Genomic DNA, 18251 nt, shown 5'->3' on the forward strand with positions numbered 1-18251 from the left:
CCACACATTTTTAATGTGTTGATCTAAAATTTCACTCTGTTCTTTTGTGCATAAATGTGCAGTGGTAATAGAATGTTGGGATATTAATGACAACCATCTCCTACTATAATTTTTAAAATTATAGTATCTTCATGATAGATTTTTAAAACCCTAGAGCTTGTCAAAGTATTTTTATTGGACCACCAAAAAGCATCAATAAGTCCAATTAGGTATTACCGCTATACCAAATGTTGTTTCTCTTGCCTCCTGCTGAAGTGAGAACTGTAATGTGTGTGTTTGTATACATTAAACACAAAAAGACTACATAAAAAAACATCAAGGTTGCAAAATCAACCACTCAAAAGTTAAGAAATGCCACAATTAAGGTTGCCTTTACAATGAAGCAGGGGTTGTACAGACAACAGCCTTCTTCACTACGCAACCCTGATTCATCCCCAGAGCAAGTCCATCCTATGCATTGAATCAAGCAGGACTCCTGTGGGAAAAAATTATTATGTGATTATGTAATTAAACACTGTATCATAATGCATATGCATATGCACAAGGGGGCCCAAAGTAGCTTTTGTTTAATTTCTCAAGTTTTTAAAAAAGTGAACCAAAAAAATAGAAATTCCATCATATAGCATTGTATTGGCATCCACATGGATCTTTTGCAGTGTTGGAAAATTTAAATTCTCCACAAAGACCTCTGCCAGTTGAGCTAACAGAGTAACTGATAGTGAAAATAGGTTGTCATCCTCTATATGGACCTGGACTAGAGAGGGATAGGGCACTTTGACAGAGAGTTTCACAAATATGTACTGACAGTACAGGAATGGTGAGATTCACAAATCATGGGTTCCATTCCAGGCTTTGCAAGGAAGTATGCTCTAGTGGGCACAGACTCTTCTGCCCAGTTACCCCGAGCTTGACCTCTTCTGCCCTGTCTCCGTCCCAGGCCTGTATCATCCGCACTCCTGACTCCTTGTCCCAGTCCCATTCTCCTCAACTAGCCAATTACAATCTCTTCTCAGGCATCTCATCCCAGTCCCAAAGCTTGCGAAACTATCTGTGGGGCCACCATACAATTGAGGTGCTAAAGGAGTACTCAAGGAAGACAACGCCAGTGCAGAGAAGCTAAGTGAATTCTTTGCATCAGTGTTCATGGCAGAGGATTTGAGGGAGATTCCCACACCTGTGCCGTTCTTTTTAGGTGACAAATCTGAGGAACTGTCCCAGACTGAAGTGTCAGTAGAGGAGGTTTTGCTAAATTAAACAAAAAATAAATGTGTTAGTCTCTAAGGTGCCACAAGTACTCCTGTTCTTTTTACGGATACAGACTAACACGGCTGCTACTCTGAAACCTAAATTAAACAGTAATAAGTCACCAGGACGAGATGGTATTCACCCAAGAGTTCTGAAGGAACTCAAAAGTAAAATTGCAGAACTACTAATTGCGGTATGTAACCTGTCACTTAAATTAGTCTCTCTACCAGATGACTGGCAGATAGCTAATATGATGCCAATTTTTAAAAAAGGCTCCCAAAGCGATCCTGGCAATTACAAGCCAGTAAGTCTGACTTCAGTACCAGGCAAATTGGTTGAAACAATTGATAATTCAGTTCTTTACTGACACATAGATGAACATGATTTGTTGGGGAAAAGTGAACATGGCTTGTGTAAAGGAAAACCATGCCTCACCAATCAATTAGAATTCTTTGGGGGTGTCAGCAAACACGTGGACAAGGGTGATCCAGTGGCTAAAGTGTACTTAATCTTTCAGAAAGCATTTGACATGGTCCCTCACCAAAGGCTCTTAAGCAAAGTAGGCAGTCATGGGATAAGAAGGAAGGTTTGCTCATAGATTAGTAATTGGTTAAAAGACAGGAAACAATGGGTTGGAATAAAATGGTCAGTTTTCACTGTGGAGAGAGGTAAATACTGGAGTCCCTCAAGGATCTGTAGTGGAACCAGAACTGGTCAACATATTCATGAATGATCTGGAAAAAGGGGTAAACAATTTGCAGTTTGCAGACAATACTAAATTACTCTAGTTAAGTTCAAAGGAGACTGTGAAGAATCACAAAGGGATCTCATCAAATGTGGTGACTGGGCAAAAAAATTGGTAGATGAAATTCAATATTGATAAATGCAAAGTAATGCATATTGGAAAACATAATCCCAACTATACATACAAAATGACAGGATCTAAATTAGGTGTTAACACTCAAGAAACAGCTCTTGAAGTCACTGTAGATAGTTCTCTGAAAACATATGCTCAATGTGCAGTGGCAATCAAAAACGGTAACAAAATGCTAGAAAACATTAAGAATGGGATATAATAATAGGACAGAAAATATCATAAAGCCACTATATAAATCCATGGTACCCTACGCCTTGAATACTGTGTGCAGTTCTGGTTGCCCCATCTCAAATATCTATATCTATATATATTAGAATTGGGAAAAGGTACAGAGAAGGGCCACAAAAATGATGAGGGGTATGAAACAGTTTCTATATGAGGAGAGATTAAAAAGACTGGGACTGTTCAGTTTAGAAGAGATACGACTAAGGTGGGATATGATAAGAGGTCTATAAAATCATGAATGGTATGGAGAAAGTGAATAAGGAAGTGTTGTTTACCCCTTCACATAACATATCAAACCAGGGGTCACCCAGTGAAATTAATAGGCAGCAGGTTTAGAAGAAACATAAGGCAGTACTGCTTCACACAACGCATAGTCAACCCGTAGAATAAGTTCATGGAGGATAGATCCATCAATGGCTATTAGCCAAAACGGTCAGGGACACAACCCTATGCGCTGGGTGTTCCTAAAATTCTGATTGCTAGAAAGTGGGACTGGATGATGGGGATGGATCACTTGATAAATTGCCCTGTTCTGTTCATTCCTTCTGAAGCATCTGGCACCGTCCGCTGTTGAAAGACAGGATACTGGACTAGATGGACCATTGGACTGACTCAGCATGGCCATTTTTATGCTCACCAGAATTCTTATAACATGGGCAAAACAACTTATTTTTCCCTTGCTTCATACTCAGAAATGGCTGAACCGTTTTGGCTGAAACTTTCAAAAAAAATTCAGCTTAAGGCATACACCTGGCATGGGAAATTTGAATGGTTACAGTGTTACAAATTTATAAGCAACTGAAAATGTGGTCTTATAATGGAAAGCATTGGGCAGCCTTGATAATAGGTGGGTTTGTCACACATATTTTATGCCAAAGGTGTATTTTTTCTCCCATACTCTTTTCTCAAAAACATGGTTCAACTATGTTGTTCAAACTTTCCAAAAAAGTCCACTCATAAGTAGAAACCAAACCTGGCAAGTTTCAGCCTGACAGCTGAGAGTTTGGCAAGTTATAAACAGCTGAAAAGGGGCCTTTAGAACAGAGTTGCTTAGGCAGTGTTAAACCGTAACCGTTATGCAGTCAAGTTATAAATGCCCACTTTCAGCTAGCTGAAGGTTGAAGACATTTTTAACAGTACTGCTGCTAGTGTGCAGAAACATACACCCATGCTATCAGGACCAGAACCTTCACCTGCTTGTCTAGTATGTGATGCCAAGAGCACAACATTACTCATTACTATTGTATGATATTTTAATTCCATTTGTGTTCTGAAACAAGGGAATTCCAAATGAATACTACATGAATGCATCCCTTCCAGTCCTGGCAGCTTGCTACATTTCTTTTAAGTTATGTGTGACCATTCTCTTTTATGAATGTTGGCATTTGTAGCGTTTGACCACTTTGGGGTATGACTACACTGCAGCCACACATGTGAATGGCAGCTTGTGTAGATGTACTCTTGCTAGCTTTTTTCTATCTAGCCCACTAAATATAGAACTGAGGATGCAGGAGCATGGGCTTCAGTACAGGCTGCACAAGTGGGTATGTATTCGGGAGGTTCAGACGGGTATGTACAGCTAGAGCAGAGGTAACCAATTATTTTTTGTCAAGGTCCAAATTTCTTGGTTCAGGTATAGTCAAGGTCCGGACTCTAGAGAGAATAATACAAAGATAACAACAATAATGATAATAATAAGTAAATAAAAAGATTTTGTGGTCTGTTCAAAAACATCTGGTGGTCTGGATTTGGCCCATGGTCCAGCTGTTGACTAGCCCTGAGCTAGAGTATGGCTAGCATGCGTACGCGTACCTCTACATAAGCTGCAAACTACACTTATGGCTGCAGTGTAGTCATGTACCCTAGGTCTTATCCTGCAAAATGGCAAGCTCCATTCACTTCAGAGGGCATCTAGCAGGAGGTGGTCAGTACCTTTCAGAGTCAGGCCATGCAAGAAAGCATTCACCAAAACATATAGTCACACATACACAAAAATTGTAGCTTGTCTCCTATTGGAATTTACTGTTTGTTTCCTCCCAGCTCTCCCCCACAACCGAATATGTATTTGCATTTGGCATATAACCCATTCTACTTGTTCATTTCTTTTACCTCCAGGGTAGCCCTTTGTACCCCCTTGTCTCGCCTTGGGCAGGAACTGGCAACATTCAGTCACAGGGCTGTGTCTGATACCTTGTTAACAATTGATCGTATGGAGCAGGCCCGCATAGAATACAGAGGGGCCTTACTGTGGATGAAGGATGTGTCCCAAGAACTGGATCCTGACACCTGCAAGCAAATGGAGAAATTCAGAAAAGTATTTATTTCCTTCTTCTTGCTAGCAATGGGTGCCACTGAACGTGGTTTAGTTGCAAGTGTCGACAAGGACAAACCATGTACAGTACCATTTCAGCTGTGGGGAGCCTAGCAGCTGCACCGAGGCTCCTGGGAGCTGCCTGGACTCCAGGCACAGAGCTCACAGCTGGGTGTGTCTGGCCACCACAGCCGGGTGTGTCTGGCCACCACAGCCTTGTCTTTTATACTAGGATGCACCAGTAGGATGTTTTAAGTTTTCTTAGTAGAAACATGTCTTAGTATTTGATTACAGTAAATCATGTGGTCACACAATACAAGGTCATGTGACTTACTAGTTATAAAATACAGTATAATTGAAAAACAGAATACTGTATGATCTTCATTATAATACAGAGGTTCCATTTTGGTTCAAAACCCTCCTCCTGTAAGGGTAACAGAAGACAGATCACCTCTCTTGACAAGCAAAGCAGCTTGCCTCATCATCTCAATTTCTGTTGGTGGTGGTGTTGCTGCTGCCACTGCATAAGTTACTGGAGCTGATGTTGCTTTTCTTCTTTCTGTTGCTGTTCCTTTTACCACTTCATTAGGTTCTTCTGCTCCATGTTGTTAGCGTACATATATTCTCCTTCTTGCTTTAAAATCCCTGACACTACATGTAAGCTGCTGAGGGAAGTCAGGAAAAAAAAATTATTGATTATTGAAGCAGGAGAAGGTGCTTATCAGCAAAAATCAAAGCACGTTACCATAAGCAAAAAATATACATCATAAAGATTTCCCAACTCAGGTGTAGCGCCTTGCCTTCTTCATTCTAGCCTTCCTGCAACTATTCTTTTAGCACTTTCCCTGACCAAAGAGTGGGGTGAAGGGAAGTCAGACTCCTTACTTACTATCAGATAGTGCCCCTGTATGCAGTCACAAGACCAGATTGTAGTGAATTCCTGCAAGTGGGCAATTAAAGGTGCTGTGGATTTCTGAATTTCCTGTGTTTATCTGAATGCTATGTCAACTTTAACATTACTTTCTTGCATATAAACAGGATATTTTTATCATTTTGGCAGACATAATTAGCAGCTAATTTCTAGGGTTTTTGACATTTTATTATAAATTCTTTAGGGCAGGGACAATCTCTACATTATGTGTGCATGTGCAATACCTATAACAATGGGGCCTACAAATTACTCCTACAGATTGCCATGCAATCTTGAGTGTATAGATTCTCCAGGATGAAACTGCTATACATACTAGGACTGTGAAACATTTTCAGGGGTTCTTTTCTGCAAAACACACACATAGCTATGATCTCCTTTTGCTATTATATATTTCAACTTTCATGGTTCTAGGTGCAGACGCAAGTGAAAAATACCAAAGCCCAGTTTGACAAGTTGAAAATGGATGTCTGTCAGAAGGTGGATCTACTTGGAGCTAGTCGCTGCAATATGTTGTCGCATTCCCTTGCTATCTATCAGGTATCCATGTTAGCTTTGCAGAATGCCTTATCCTGGATATTTGAAGGAAATCTAACTTTTTGATATAATGTGGGAAAATGAAGTTGTTAAACCAGAGCAAGAAGTGAACAAGGTCTTATAAGCAGCAATGCATTGGTGATAGCATCCTCTCTTCTGATATTTACAGGACATAGTTGATGGTCGATATCTCCATTGTGAAGGAAGCATTTCAATACACATACTGATTAATTTATAAATATTGCAATAACATTTTGAAATACATAGCAAACTCGTACAGACAATGCTTTAGCACCTTCCATTGGGATTTCTTGGAAGAATTTCTATTTTATAAGAGGCTGTGTTGTATCCCAGGTTTAGAGAGTAAAGGCATGAAGTTAAATTGCCATGAAGCTGAAGCAATGCTGTGGTGGATCAGGCTCAAGAAGTTTGTGATCCATCCAACTTACAAGTGCCCATTTTCCTCATTTCAGTGCTTTTTGAATTTTAGCAACATCTGGAGAAAACTCCAGAATGAGCTGAAAATAGGAGAGAACGGAATGGAAACTAGAAATATGTATTGAAGAAAGGCATTTAGGTGGAAACATATACACCTCTACCCCGATATAATGCTGTCCTCGGGAGCCAAAAAACTTACCGCATTATAGGTGAAACAGCGTTATATTGAACTTGCTTTGATCCGCCGGAACGCGCAGCCCCGCCCCCCCCCCCCCCCCGGAGCGCTGCTTTACTGTGTTATATCCGAATTCGTGTTATATCAGGTCGCGTTATATCAGGTTAGAGGTGTATATGCTATAGAAAGATGGGAGTCTTAGTTCTAATTAACAGGACTTTTTTTGAAGGCAAATGTTGCCATTGATGTTGTATAGCCATTTTCTCACTTTGTCCCTAAAGTTACTGTAACACAGTCTCCACAGATTCAGCTATCAAAACAGAACCTCTAACCGAAGAGCTTGTGCTTCCATGCAAAGCTTAACTGAGCAGAAGTACGTGCCTGGATTCTGTTGCTCAGCTGTGTTTATTTTCTGCCACCTACACTGCTTCTGATATTCTCAGAACTCCCAAGCCTAATTCTCCATCCTGCCTTCCTACCTGAAGTGAACCCAAAAGGCTTTGCTCGTCAGTTGTCATGGGAGCAGCTCTTAAAGCCTTCTGGATGGATTACAATGGCCCCTGGACAAGAAAACCAGTTCAAGCTATAAGAACGAACCTGATCCCTGAAATAAACTGAACCTAAACAATTTTTTCCTGGTTTAGATAAATCTTCCTCCATCCAATATCAATCCTTTTCACTGCTACTCTCCCCCTAACTCCGCAGGCTGAAAAATCAGTGAGTCTCAAGTCACTCCTGTCCAGCCCTAGTTTACTGCTCACTGCAAATGTGCTGGCACTTGAGTGTTTCACAAGTAAGCATGCTTCTGGCAGGAACCCTCAAAATGGAGAATCTTGCACATTTTTGGGCTTCTTGTTAAGAGGAGAGTGTCCATATTTATACATTTTTTCATCCTTGTTGAAATAAAAAAATGGCAGGGGTTTTGCAAAATTGTTCCAAAAGATATCGTGGACCGAGAGAAATCCTCCTTTCCAATCTTTCTCTCAACAGAAGAGTCTGTGCTCCTTCATACTAGTGAACTTTTCTATTTTCTCTCTGTCCTGTCCTCTCCACAGCAATATCTGGAAGAAAAGACTGTAGTTTCAGAAGCAATTCTTCTCTCTGTGGAACATACAAAGTCCTATGAACAGATGGCTGGGAGGATAGAGTTACACGTTTCCATCTTGAAACATCCCTTACATATCATTCTTACTGAAATGGGAGATTCAGGATTGGGAAGAACTCCCAATTTGTTTAGAATTTGCTTATGTCGAAGGAGACAGGGAAATAATGATATAAATAGCTGTCAGAGGTAAGTCTGTATAATATCTTCTTTGACTTTTCCTTCCCAGATAACCCTTTTGCACTTCTGCAAGAAGACAGCAGGACTGATGTCCAAGATCCATGAGGAGTTCATAGGTGTCCACCCATATCACTCTGTTGCACTTGAGGTGAAGTTTTCATGTTATTTCTGTAAGATATAAGGTTCTTGAAATGAAAACTATTTTTTTGGAGAAGTAAATTTCAAATTCAAATAATAATTGTAATTTATTTGTCTAGAATTAAACTACTGACAAGTCTGGCACAAACCAGTCCATTCCCCATGCTCATTTTGCAAGTTTATCAAATGGATAAATAAGTTGTTCATTTATCTGATTTTTATTTAAAAAACAAAAGAAAAGCAAAAAACCCTGTAGTCACACTTTATATTAAGGTTCCATTTATAAAAATGGAATATATAAGGAGCTAATAAATAAGTGATATTTAATAAATGGTTAATTGTTAGAATATTATAGAGCCCAACAGATCTCTTATTACTATCCATGACCTATAACTCCGTCTAATGATGTGCTCATAATAATCTATAACACATACTACTCATGTCTGGAACATGCCTAAAATATCTATTAATCTTTTTAAATGGAATCTTTATATAAAGTGTATGACCAAAATTTTAGTGCATCTGTGATATTACAGTGTAACTACAGTCACAGCATCAAAGTGTAACCAGAATTTCTTAATTACAAAAAATGGTTGTTACAACCAGGTAATTGAGAGAGAAGTTACTGCTACATAGATTACTGTGTTCAAATCATTAGACTGGAGAGGTGCATTTGTAGATATCATCAGTTTCCTCTCAAAATATATTTTCTCCACTTCTCAGCAACCACAGGAGCCTTCCCTAAACAATCCCACCGAAGAACATAAAGAGAAGATAGAGAAAGACACCATCAATACAAACCTTGATAAGTAAGCAAGAAGAAAAATGATGAGAGATTGTAGAGGATTAAAAACATACGTTGAACCTGTTTGGTGTGGGCATTAGGAAGAGGGTCTCTGCTTCCTAGTATTCATAAATAATAATATATAAACTTACTTTCTTCTCCAACATCCATTTTAAAACCCTTTTCATTCTTTTTCCACTTTGGCATTTTCTTGATTTTTTTATTTCTGTTTTTTTTGCCCTCCACCAAAAACATCTCATCAGGTTAAAATAATTGTTTGTAGTCAGTGTTCTTAGCCAGATTAGACCTTCTTTGATGATAACTTGTTTATTAATTTATATATGTTAAACAAAAAATGTTACACAACTTTGCCAAAGTTTGCAAAGTTACACAGTTGTTTATAAGAAATGTGTCAATCTGTAACATGTTTTAGGACCTATTGCAATCTTAATAAAAACAAAACAGATATAGTAAATAGATATTAGCTCATATGCGTTACTCTCTATATATCGGTCAATACCATTTTCTCACTACATTGTCTTGATCAGTTTCCATTACCTTAAGATCACCAAGCACAGAGAAGTTAATTTAAAAAGTAAAAATACAAAATGAACACAGGCCAGGATGGTCTGAAAATGACTGCCTAATGTTAGACTTCTAAATCAATAGTTAGGCATTTAATAAATGGTGTAATTTATAGAAGTGCTGATCACTTATTGGGAATTAAGGGAGTTCAGCCTGTTCAAGATCTGGCTTTAGCCCTGTACATTTTGAAACAAGGGGCCAGATTTTCCTCTCACTCATACCAGTGTAAAGCCAGAACTACCTCATTGAAATTCTTAGTTACCTAAATGTAAAACAACATTAGCGAAAGGAAAAGTAGGCCTTAATTCTCTCTTTGGCGTTGAGCCACTAACATTTCAACACATCTTGCATCTTAGTGCTCAATCTGACCAATTCTCTTTGGTTTTTGAATCAGGTTAATTTTGTTGGATGAGGAAACTTCTATCCATTTGGAAAGTGAAGCAGGTAAGATGTTAAATACATGTATATTTTGGATTTCAGGTAATTTGATTGGGTGACACAAGTAATGAAGTCACTCCAAATTCATGCCTATAAAACCATTAGCTTGCCACACACCAATGTGTATTTTATAGTCCTGATCTTACATGCTATATCTTTAAACACAAACACACAAACTATATGCCTGTAAAACCTTAATTCAGCGTCCTTGTGCATATACATGATGATACAATTGTTTCCACAGGACTGAAGTCTCATTCGGTTCATACGATGGACTGTGCTCTAGGGATGAGTTCCCTAGGTTTATAAAAAAGCAATGCAAAAACCAGATATTCCATCATATGTAGTGCAATCATAGCGACATCCAGAGGGGTCATCTGCAGGATTAGAACCTTTTGATCCACAGCACAGACCTCTGCCGCTTGAGCTAACCAATAGCAGTAGTAGATTGTCATCCTCTATGTGAACCAGTCACTAGAGGGGGAATGAGACACAAACTTTGAGAGGGCGGTTCACAGGTATTTGCTAACAGCAGAGGAATATTGACATTTGGGAATCTTTGGTTCTATTCCTCAACCATTCTGGGTTTGAAGGGGAGTATGTCTCCTGGTCACAGATCCTTCTGCCTATTCCGTTCCAAGCCTGACTCCTGCCACATCACCTCCAGCCTGAGCTGTTCTCACTCTGTCTCTTCCCTGGCTCCTCATTCCAGTTCCAGTCTCTTTGCCAGCCAACCCCAGCCTTCCCCAGTCTCCCCCAACTCCTTGTTCAATCTTAGGCTCCAAGTCCCCCCGCCCCCCTGCCCCCCAATGTCTCCCAGTCTCCTTGCCCACCCTTCCTAGTCTCTCTTCCCCCTCCACCCACACTGGCTCCCAGTCTCCTTAACTACCCAATCCTAGCTTTCCCACCAGTTCCCTGTCCTAGTCTCCCCATTTAGGTTTCTAAGTCCAGCTCTTGTCCCCTCTGTAGCCGACTCAGCAGCTTCCTCCTCCACGTTGTCTGGTTAGGGTTGAGAACACAGGTGAGGCAATCATCCTGCTCTCAGTTCCTGAGCCCAATGCTACAACAGCAATTTCAGGGAAAGTCCTGCTCAGTCCTTTTAGTGCTGGGCTAGAGAATGCTCAGTGCAGATGGCCTCTTCTGAGCATTTAGCTGCCAACTTCTAACAAGTTTCTATTGAGCATATGCAAACAAATTTTTCAAAGGCTCATAGTTTGGCCAAATGTGTGGTTTTTTTTCATACAAACAGCAAAAGGCAGATCTTTGATCCCAGGGGAACCCCAGCCCATTTTCAAGCCCTTATTTGAAAGCATGTAGGCAGTACAGCTTCTGAACAAAAGCTTTTTTAAAAAAAAAATAACATAGGCAAAACAATGTATTTTTCCCTAATCATTCTTGGGAAAGGCTGAACTATTTTTGCTGAAACTTTCTCAAAACGCTCAGCCTGAGGCAGACATCCAACGGGCCAAACTTTGGCAAACTTATAAGCAACTGAAAACAGTCAGATTATGGGAAGTGTTGAGCCACTTGCACCCCCCATAATTGTTTTTGTTTTTTACATAAATGTAAGGTGCTTCTTAAAAAGGGATGGGCACTCTATTCCAAAGAGTGAAATCCAACTTGGGGAGGGGGTGTGGGGGGGGTGTGTGAGAGAGAGAGAGAGAGAGAGAGAGAGAGAGAGAATAGAGCAGGGGTGGGCAAACTACAGTCCAGGGGCTGCATCCGGCCCTCCAGACGTTTTAATCTGGCCTTAGAGCTCCCGCAGGGGAGCAGGGTCTGGGACTTGCCGTGCTGTGGCGCACCAACCAGGGAGCGGAGTCGGGGGTCTGCTCCACTCCATGCAGCTCCTGGAAGCAGCGGCATGTGCCCCCTTTGGCTCCTACATGTAGGGGCAACCAGGGGGCTCTGCACGCTGCCCCTGCCTCAAGCGCCACCCTCGCAGCTCCCATTGGCTGGGAACAGCAGCCAATGGGAGCTGCAAGGGCGGCACCTGCAGACAGGGCTGCGCGCAGAGCTGCCTGGCCATGTCTCCGCATAGGAGCTGGAGGGGGGACATGCCGCTGCTTCTGGGAGCTGCTTGAGGTAAGCGCCGCCCAGAGCCTGCACCCCTGACCCAGCCCTGACCCCCCTCCCACCCTCTGAACCCCTCAGTCCTAACCCAGCGCATCCTCCTGCATCCCCAACCCCTCATCTCCAGCCCCACTCCAGAGCCTGCATACCCAGCCGGAGCCCTCATCCCTTATCACACCCCAATGCCCAATTTCGTGAGCATTCATGGCCCGCCATACAATTTCCATACCCAGATGTGGCCCTCAGGCCAAAAAGTCCCTGGAATAGAGGAACAATCTCAAGCCCTTTGTATTACATAGGTCTCTGAGTAGATCTATTGGGGAAGGCAGTGGACAGAGAGGATACACAGGGAGGACTCAGCACCCTCTGGAGGAGGGTCAGTGCTGGGCCCAAGTGGACTTGTGGAAAAGTGATGGTGGTTGGGCTGGAGGAGGGACTTCTGTATCTGTGACAAGGCAGATCTGGTGACCAAAAATTCCTGTGGAGGAATCATGGCCCCTATTGCCAATAAATTCTTTATGCCACTATGCATTATGGTGATTATATTTACCATCTTTTAAAAGATATTTTTAGAAAACACGCAGTTTTAAAATGTTTATTGATGCTCTTCCATAGCCCTCTGCCTGGTTGCCTTCATTATCATGTACAGACCCCAGGGTGGAGAAGAGTTAATACTATTATATTTTTTAATTCTTGAAAGTTATAGAAAAGCTATTTTAGCTAAAGCAGGATATTATGAATTTAAGGTCCAACCCTGCTGTGGTTATGGATAAATATTGTATATGACTGGTCATCTTCTCAGTGGTATAACTCATGTAGTTCTAGCTATGGAAGCTCATAATTTCAGACCTTAAAACTTTCATGTTTCTTCTTTGAGTGGTGTCTCTGTGGGTGCTCTACTGTAGGCGTGTCTGCGTCCCACCACTGCTGATCGGAAACCTTTGATAGCAATGTCCATTCAGCCCATGCATGCGCCACCCCTCATGCTCTGCCAGTTCCTCCTCAGTTCCTTCTCAACTGCCCCTGGCTAGAGATGGCACTTTAGCTGTCCGTTAGGGCATTGTTACCTCTTTAGAATTGTGAATCTGTAGCTACCTTTTGAAGCTTCTTTTTCTTTCTTACTTTGTTTATCCTTTATTTGGCCATTGCCTTAAAAAGCAAAAAAAAGGACTTTGTTCTTTCTTCAATCCCCTGTCTGGGAACCCTCTGGGACAGGGTATATTTGGCTCCCCGGGCTTCAAGAAGTGTCTGAGTTGCAAGGCATCTATCCCAGTGCCTGATGGACAGTCTCAATGCGTCCACAGCCTGGGAGAGAAACATCCCACAGAAGTGTGGTTCATGCCAGCAACTGAAGCCCAGATCCAGAAAGGACAGAGAACTGAGGCTTAAACTCCAACTCATGGAGGCAGCCCTTTAGCCATCTGAGCTGCACCAAGACCCCGGATGGCAGGAAAACTCACCACAACCCTCTACATCTAAGGGAGATGAGCCCAAGGTGATGTCTACAAGCCACACATGTAAGGCCTCTGGGAAAAGGGCCATGAGTGCCCATAAGAAGCCTCGATTGAGCCAAAAACAATCAGTATCATCAGTACCGACGGCACTGAAACTTTCTAAATCTGGTACCCAGGGCTTTCACAGTACTGTCCTGACTGAGCATGTTGGGTTGCCGAAGGACCCAGTAGGCACAGGCAAGGAACCACTGATACCGTCTGGGTGTGAGAAACATAGAAAATCTGCATCAGGGAAGGCACCACCGGTACTGACATCAACATCAATACTGCTTATGGTACGCCGGGCACCGACAGGCCATACTACCAAGCCCACATCACCGACACCTTCGTATAGACATCTCAGCACCGACAATACTGGAACAGACACCTTCGGTGCTGCCAGACTTCTGGTATGTGATGGACCTTTCAGTGTCTGACACACCGGATTCACATCTGCTCAGAACTGGGGCCATGGTACCAAGTTTCCCAGAGCTCTTGACTTGCCGGTGACCTCTTGTCATGCACCACCCTTTTCATCCTCCGAGTCAGCAAATGAGCAAGAGGAAGTGGTCTCCCACTGCTCTTCTCACCCTCCACGTGGTGCCCAATTCCACTATAGACCATAACCACCTGATCCACCTTATCCACAGCCTCCCTGGTTTGGGAAGCCAGGGTACCAACCACTGGTCCCCTTCCCACCGTCACAATGGCCCTCCTGGGATTCCTGGCAGGCTCAAAAACAACATGTTTTCCATAACTCTAGTGTGGCCTACCAGCAACCAAGGAGACATCCTCCTTCAGCTGCTGCTGTGAGGGCATCTGAACCCTCTGAACAGATGAAGGAGGAACAAGAGGCTGAAGTTGAGGAGGAAGATACCCCTCAGGTTAACTTCTCATCGTCGTCACCAGACCAGTTGGTGATGCTCCCTTCGCCATTGATGGCAGATGACTCTAAACTATTTCAGGAACTGCCATAGCAGGTGGCAAAGGCACTACAGATTCCACTATTGGAGGTGACCAAGTCACCACAAACTAGTGGACATTTTACATTCTTCTGCCTCGTTCAGAATAGCCCTCCCTATTAATGAGGCTCTCTTGGACTGCCAAAATCATGGCAGACTCCTACATCAGTCCCTCCAACATGTAAGTGGGCCAACAAAAAATATTATGTGCTGGCAAAAGATACTGAGTTCCTCTTCTCACACCCACCTTGCAATTCAATCATAGTGGACACGATTAAATCAAAGGGCCACCCCCTACAACTGGCATTGGAAGCACCTTGATCTTTTTGGCAGGAAAACACACTCCTCAGCCACTCTTCAATTCCGCATTACAAACTATCAAGCCCTAATGGCAAAATATGATTACCAGAACTATTCAAACTCAATTCCTTTATTGAACAGCTCCCAGATTCACACAAGGAACAATTCAAGGCCATTAGCAATAAAGGCCAACTGGTGGCAAAGACATCACTTCAGTCTGCAGTCAATGCAGCCATGGGCGGTGGGTGAAGCCCTGGCTTGGGGAGAATAGCCCCCCCAGACCGCCCCTTCTGCCTGAATCCCCGCCCCTTCTGCACCCACCGGAGCCCAGCCCCCACTGTGGCCGCTGGCCCTTGCTCCAGGCTAGTGCCCCCAGCACCCCCCAGCCCTGGAGCGCCAGTGAGCCAAGCAGCGCGGCCCCAGCCCTCCCAGCCCGAGAGAGCCAGGCAATGCGGCCCCAGCCTCCCCAGACTGTGCTGCCTGCCCCAACCCCTGGCTGGCCCGCCTGCCCCTGAAGGCGCCCCCTGGCCGAGCTGCCAGCCTCAGCGCTGGGTGGGCTGCACAGCCGGAGCAACCCCGGCCCCAGCGACAGGCGGGTGGTGCAGCCGGAGTGCCCCTGGCCCCAGTGATGGGTGGGCAGCACGACCCCAGCTCTGGGAGGATGGGTGGCGTGGCACAGCACGGCCCACAGCCTGCCTGCCCCAGAGAACAGCAGGCAGGATGGGGCCTGGAGGTGGAGCATGGGCAGGGGACGTCAGACTGTTTGGGAAGGCAACGCCTTCCTGTACCTATGATATCCGCTGCCCATGGATGCAGCTGACATGGTGGAATGTTCCATCTTTATTGCCGTCATTATGAGATGACCCTCTTGGTTGCACCTATCCGGCTTCCCAAAAGAGGTTCAAACAGTTGAGGAGGATCTTCCTTTTGAAGGGACAAAACTGTTTGCCAAAAAGGACTAACACCTCCCTCTATACCTTAAAAGACGTCAGGGCTACTCTTTGATCCCTTGGGATCTACACATCTGAGTAGAAAAGAAAGTATAGTCCTCAGCCCTCATTCAAACTCTGCTCGTCGCAATATTCATCTCAAAGGTCATATGAAGCTCCGCGGAAGAAGTCCAGGTTCCCCAGACAGAAACCATCAAGATCTCAACCTACTTCCTCTCAACCTTCCACCTCAAAGTGAGACAGTTTTGACGAGTTGGCTGACGTGCTCATAGAACACTCTTCTCAACACCACTTGATGCTGGAAAACCTCACCCATTCCTTTGGATGCCATCTCACCTCTTTCCGCAGCACCTGGGAATGGATAACCTACAACCAATGGGTGCTGGAGATTATTTGAGATGGGTACTCCATTCATTTCACCTCTCCTCCCCCGCTTCCCCATCCCTCTTCAGGGATCCTTCTCACAAGAGCCTGCTACAACAGGAGAGAAACTATCTCTTCAGCACAGGAGCCATAAAGCCAGTGCTCACACATCTAAGAGGCAAAGGCTTCTACTTTCATTACTTCCTGATACTGAAGAAAAAGGGATGTTGGAGGCCCATACTAGACCTCAGAGCGCTCAACAAATTTGTCAAGGCTCAGAAGTTCTAAATGGTCACATTAGCAACAGTTATTCCAGCGTTAGAAAAAGGAGACTGGTTCTTGGCCCTCGACCTTCAAGATGCGTATTTTTACATTTCAACCATACCAAGTCACAGATGATTTACACTAGGCCAAGACCACTACCAGTACAGAGCACTCCCTTTTTGGCCTCTCTTCAGCCCACAGAGTATTCTCCAAGGTCTTCTCGGTAGTGGCAGCCCACTTACACTCCAAGGGCATCACGATTTATCTTTACTTGGAGAATTGTCTCCTCAGGGCACATTCCTTTGTCAAAGCCCAACCAATCATCCATACTTCACTGGATCCATTCCAGAATCTGGGCCTACAAATCAATGCACAAAAATCAACATTAACGCCAGAACAGAGGTTAGAATTCGTAAGTACAGACCTCGACTCCATCCGGGCAAGGGCACTCCTCCCACATCACAGATTCCTCAGCCTCTCCATGCTCTTAGAGACAGTGCAATCCAGCCCCCAAATTTCAGCCAGACACTGCCTCCAGCTTCTGGGGCATCTGACCATGGGCACATCGGTTATAGTTCATGACTCCAAGCATGGTTCGGTTTACAGACTGAACAGAGACAACATAAACAAGCTACTATCGATGCCCACCAAGATCAAACAATCCTTGAATTGGTGGAAAGACCCAATAAATGTCTGCATGGGAATCCCGTTTGTTCAGCCTGCCCCTGACTACTAACGCATCCCTCATAGGATTTGGCTCACATCTCAACAATCTCTCAGTGCAGGGCAAGTGGTCTCCATCCGAGACATGCTTTCACATCAACCTGCTCAAACTCAGAGTAGTCAGGGAATGCGGTTGCTCACTTCATCCAGCTGATCAGAGGCATGCACAAAAAGACCACATGGCCTGCATGTATTACATAAAGAAACAAGGAGGGGCTAGATGACCCTCCCTGTGCACGGAAGCACGAAAGCTATGGAACTGGTGCATTTCCCATAATGTCATAATTTCAGCGGCCTATCTACTGGGAGTGCACAACACGACAGCAGACAGTCTCAGTCACAAATTCCCACATGACCATAAATGGGGGCAATGGGAGACAGACAATAGACCTCTTTGCCACTTACCAAAACAAGAAGTGTCCACAGTACTGCTTCAGAGTGGGGATTGGACAACACTCCCTGGGGGACTCTCTCCTCCTCTTATGAGGCAAGGGCATTCTTTACACCTTTCCCCCATTCCCTCTATTACTGAAAGTCCTCTTGAAAATAAAAAGCAAACATCATATTGACCGCTCCTAGCTGGCCCAGACAGACATGGTATCCTTACCTGTCACAACTAGTGCTATGTCCACCGATAACTCTACTTACAGGCAGTAAGGTACTCAGTTTTCTCCGACACGACTACTAAGAGGTTTCTCAAAGGCATAGCGAAGCTCTTGGGATCTCAACCTAGTACTAAAAGGACTGACCAAACCGCTGTTTGAACCCATGGTCATTTGTCCTTTAACTCATCTCTCCATGAAGACAGCGTTCCTGATCACCGTCACCTTGACAAGAAGGATAAGGGAAACAGGGGCTCGGATGGTATACACCCCCTTTACAGTGTTCTTCATGCTTAGACCACATCCGAAGTTCACTCCCAAGATGACTTCTGCACTTCACATGAACCAACTCATTCACCTTCCAACCTTTTATCCCAAACCTCATCAGGATACTAGGGAAACCATCCTCCATATGCTTGACATGAGGCGAGCCTTGGCCTTCTATTTGGACAAGACAAGAGTTTTTAGAAAATCTCAGAGACTCTTCCTCTCCATTGCAGATAGGCACAGTGATTTCAGCTCAGGGACTCTCCAAATGGGTCTTGAACTGTATCAAACTCT

General features: G+C 43.8%; 1 protein-coding gene across 1 annotated transcript in view; it reads left to right on the top strand.

The window, feature by feature from the left end:
• Positions 1-18251, top strand: part of ICA1L (islet cell autoantigen 1 like) — a 57064-nt gene that overhangs the window by 22218 nt on the left and 16595 nt on the right. Inside the window, exons 6-10 of the mRNA XM_054044260.1 lie at positions 4463-4661; positions 6001-6126; positions 8068-8166; positions 8880-8965; positions 9920-9969. Of these exons, the coding sequence (XP_053900235.1) occupies positions 4463-4661; positions 6001-6126; positions 8068-8166; positions 8880-8965; positions 9920-9969 (560 nt within the window). The remainder of the gene's footprint in view (positions 1-4462; positions 4662-6000; positions 6127-8067; positions 8167-8879; positions 8966-9919; positions 9970-18251) is intronic.

Source organism: Malaclemys terrapin, chromosome 11, assembly GCF_027887155.1.
Source record: "Malaclemys terrapin pileata isolate rMalTer1 chromosome 11, rMalTer1.hap1, whole genome shotgun sequence".
Taxonomy (NCBI): domain Eukaryota; kingdom Metazoa; phylum Chordata; order Testudines; family Emydidae; genus Malaclemys; species Malaclemys terrapin.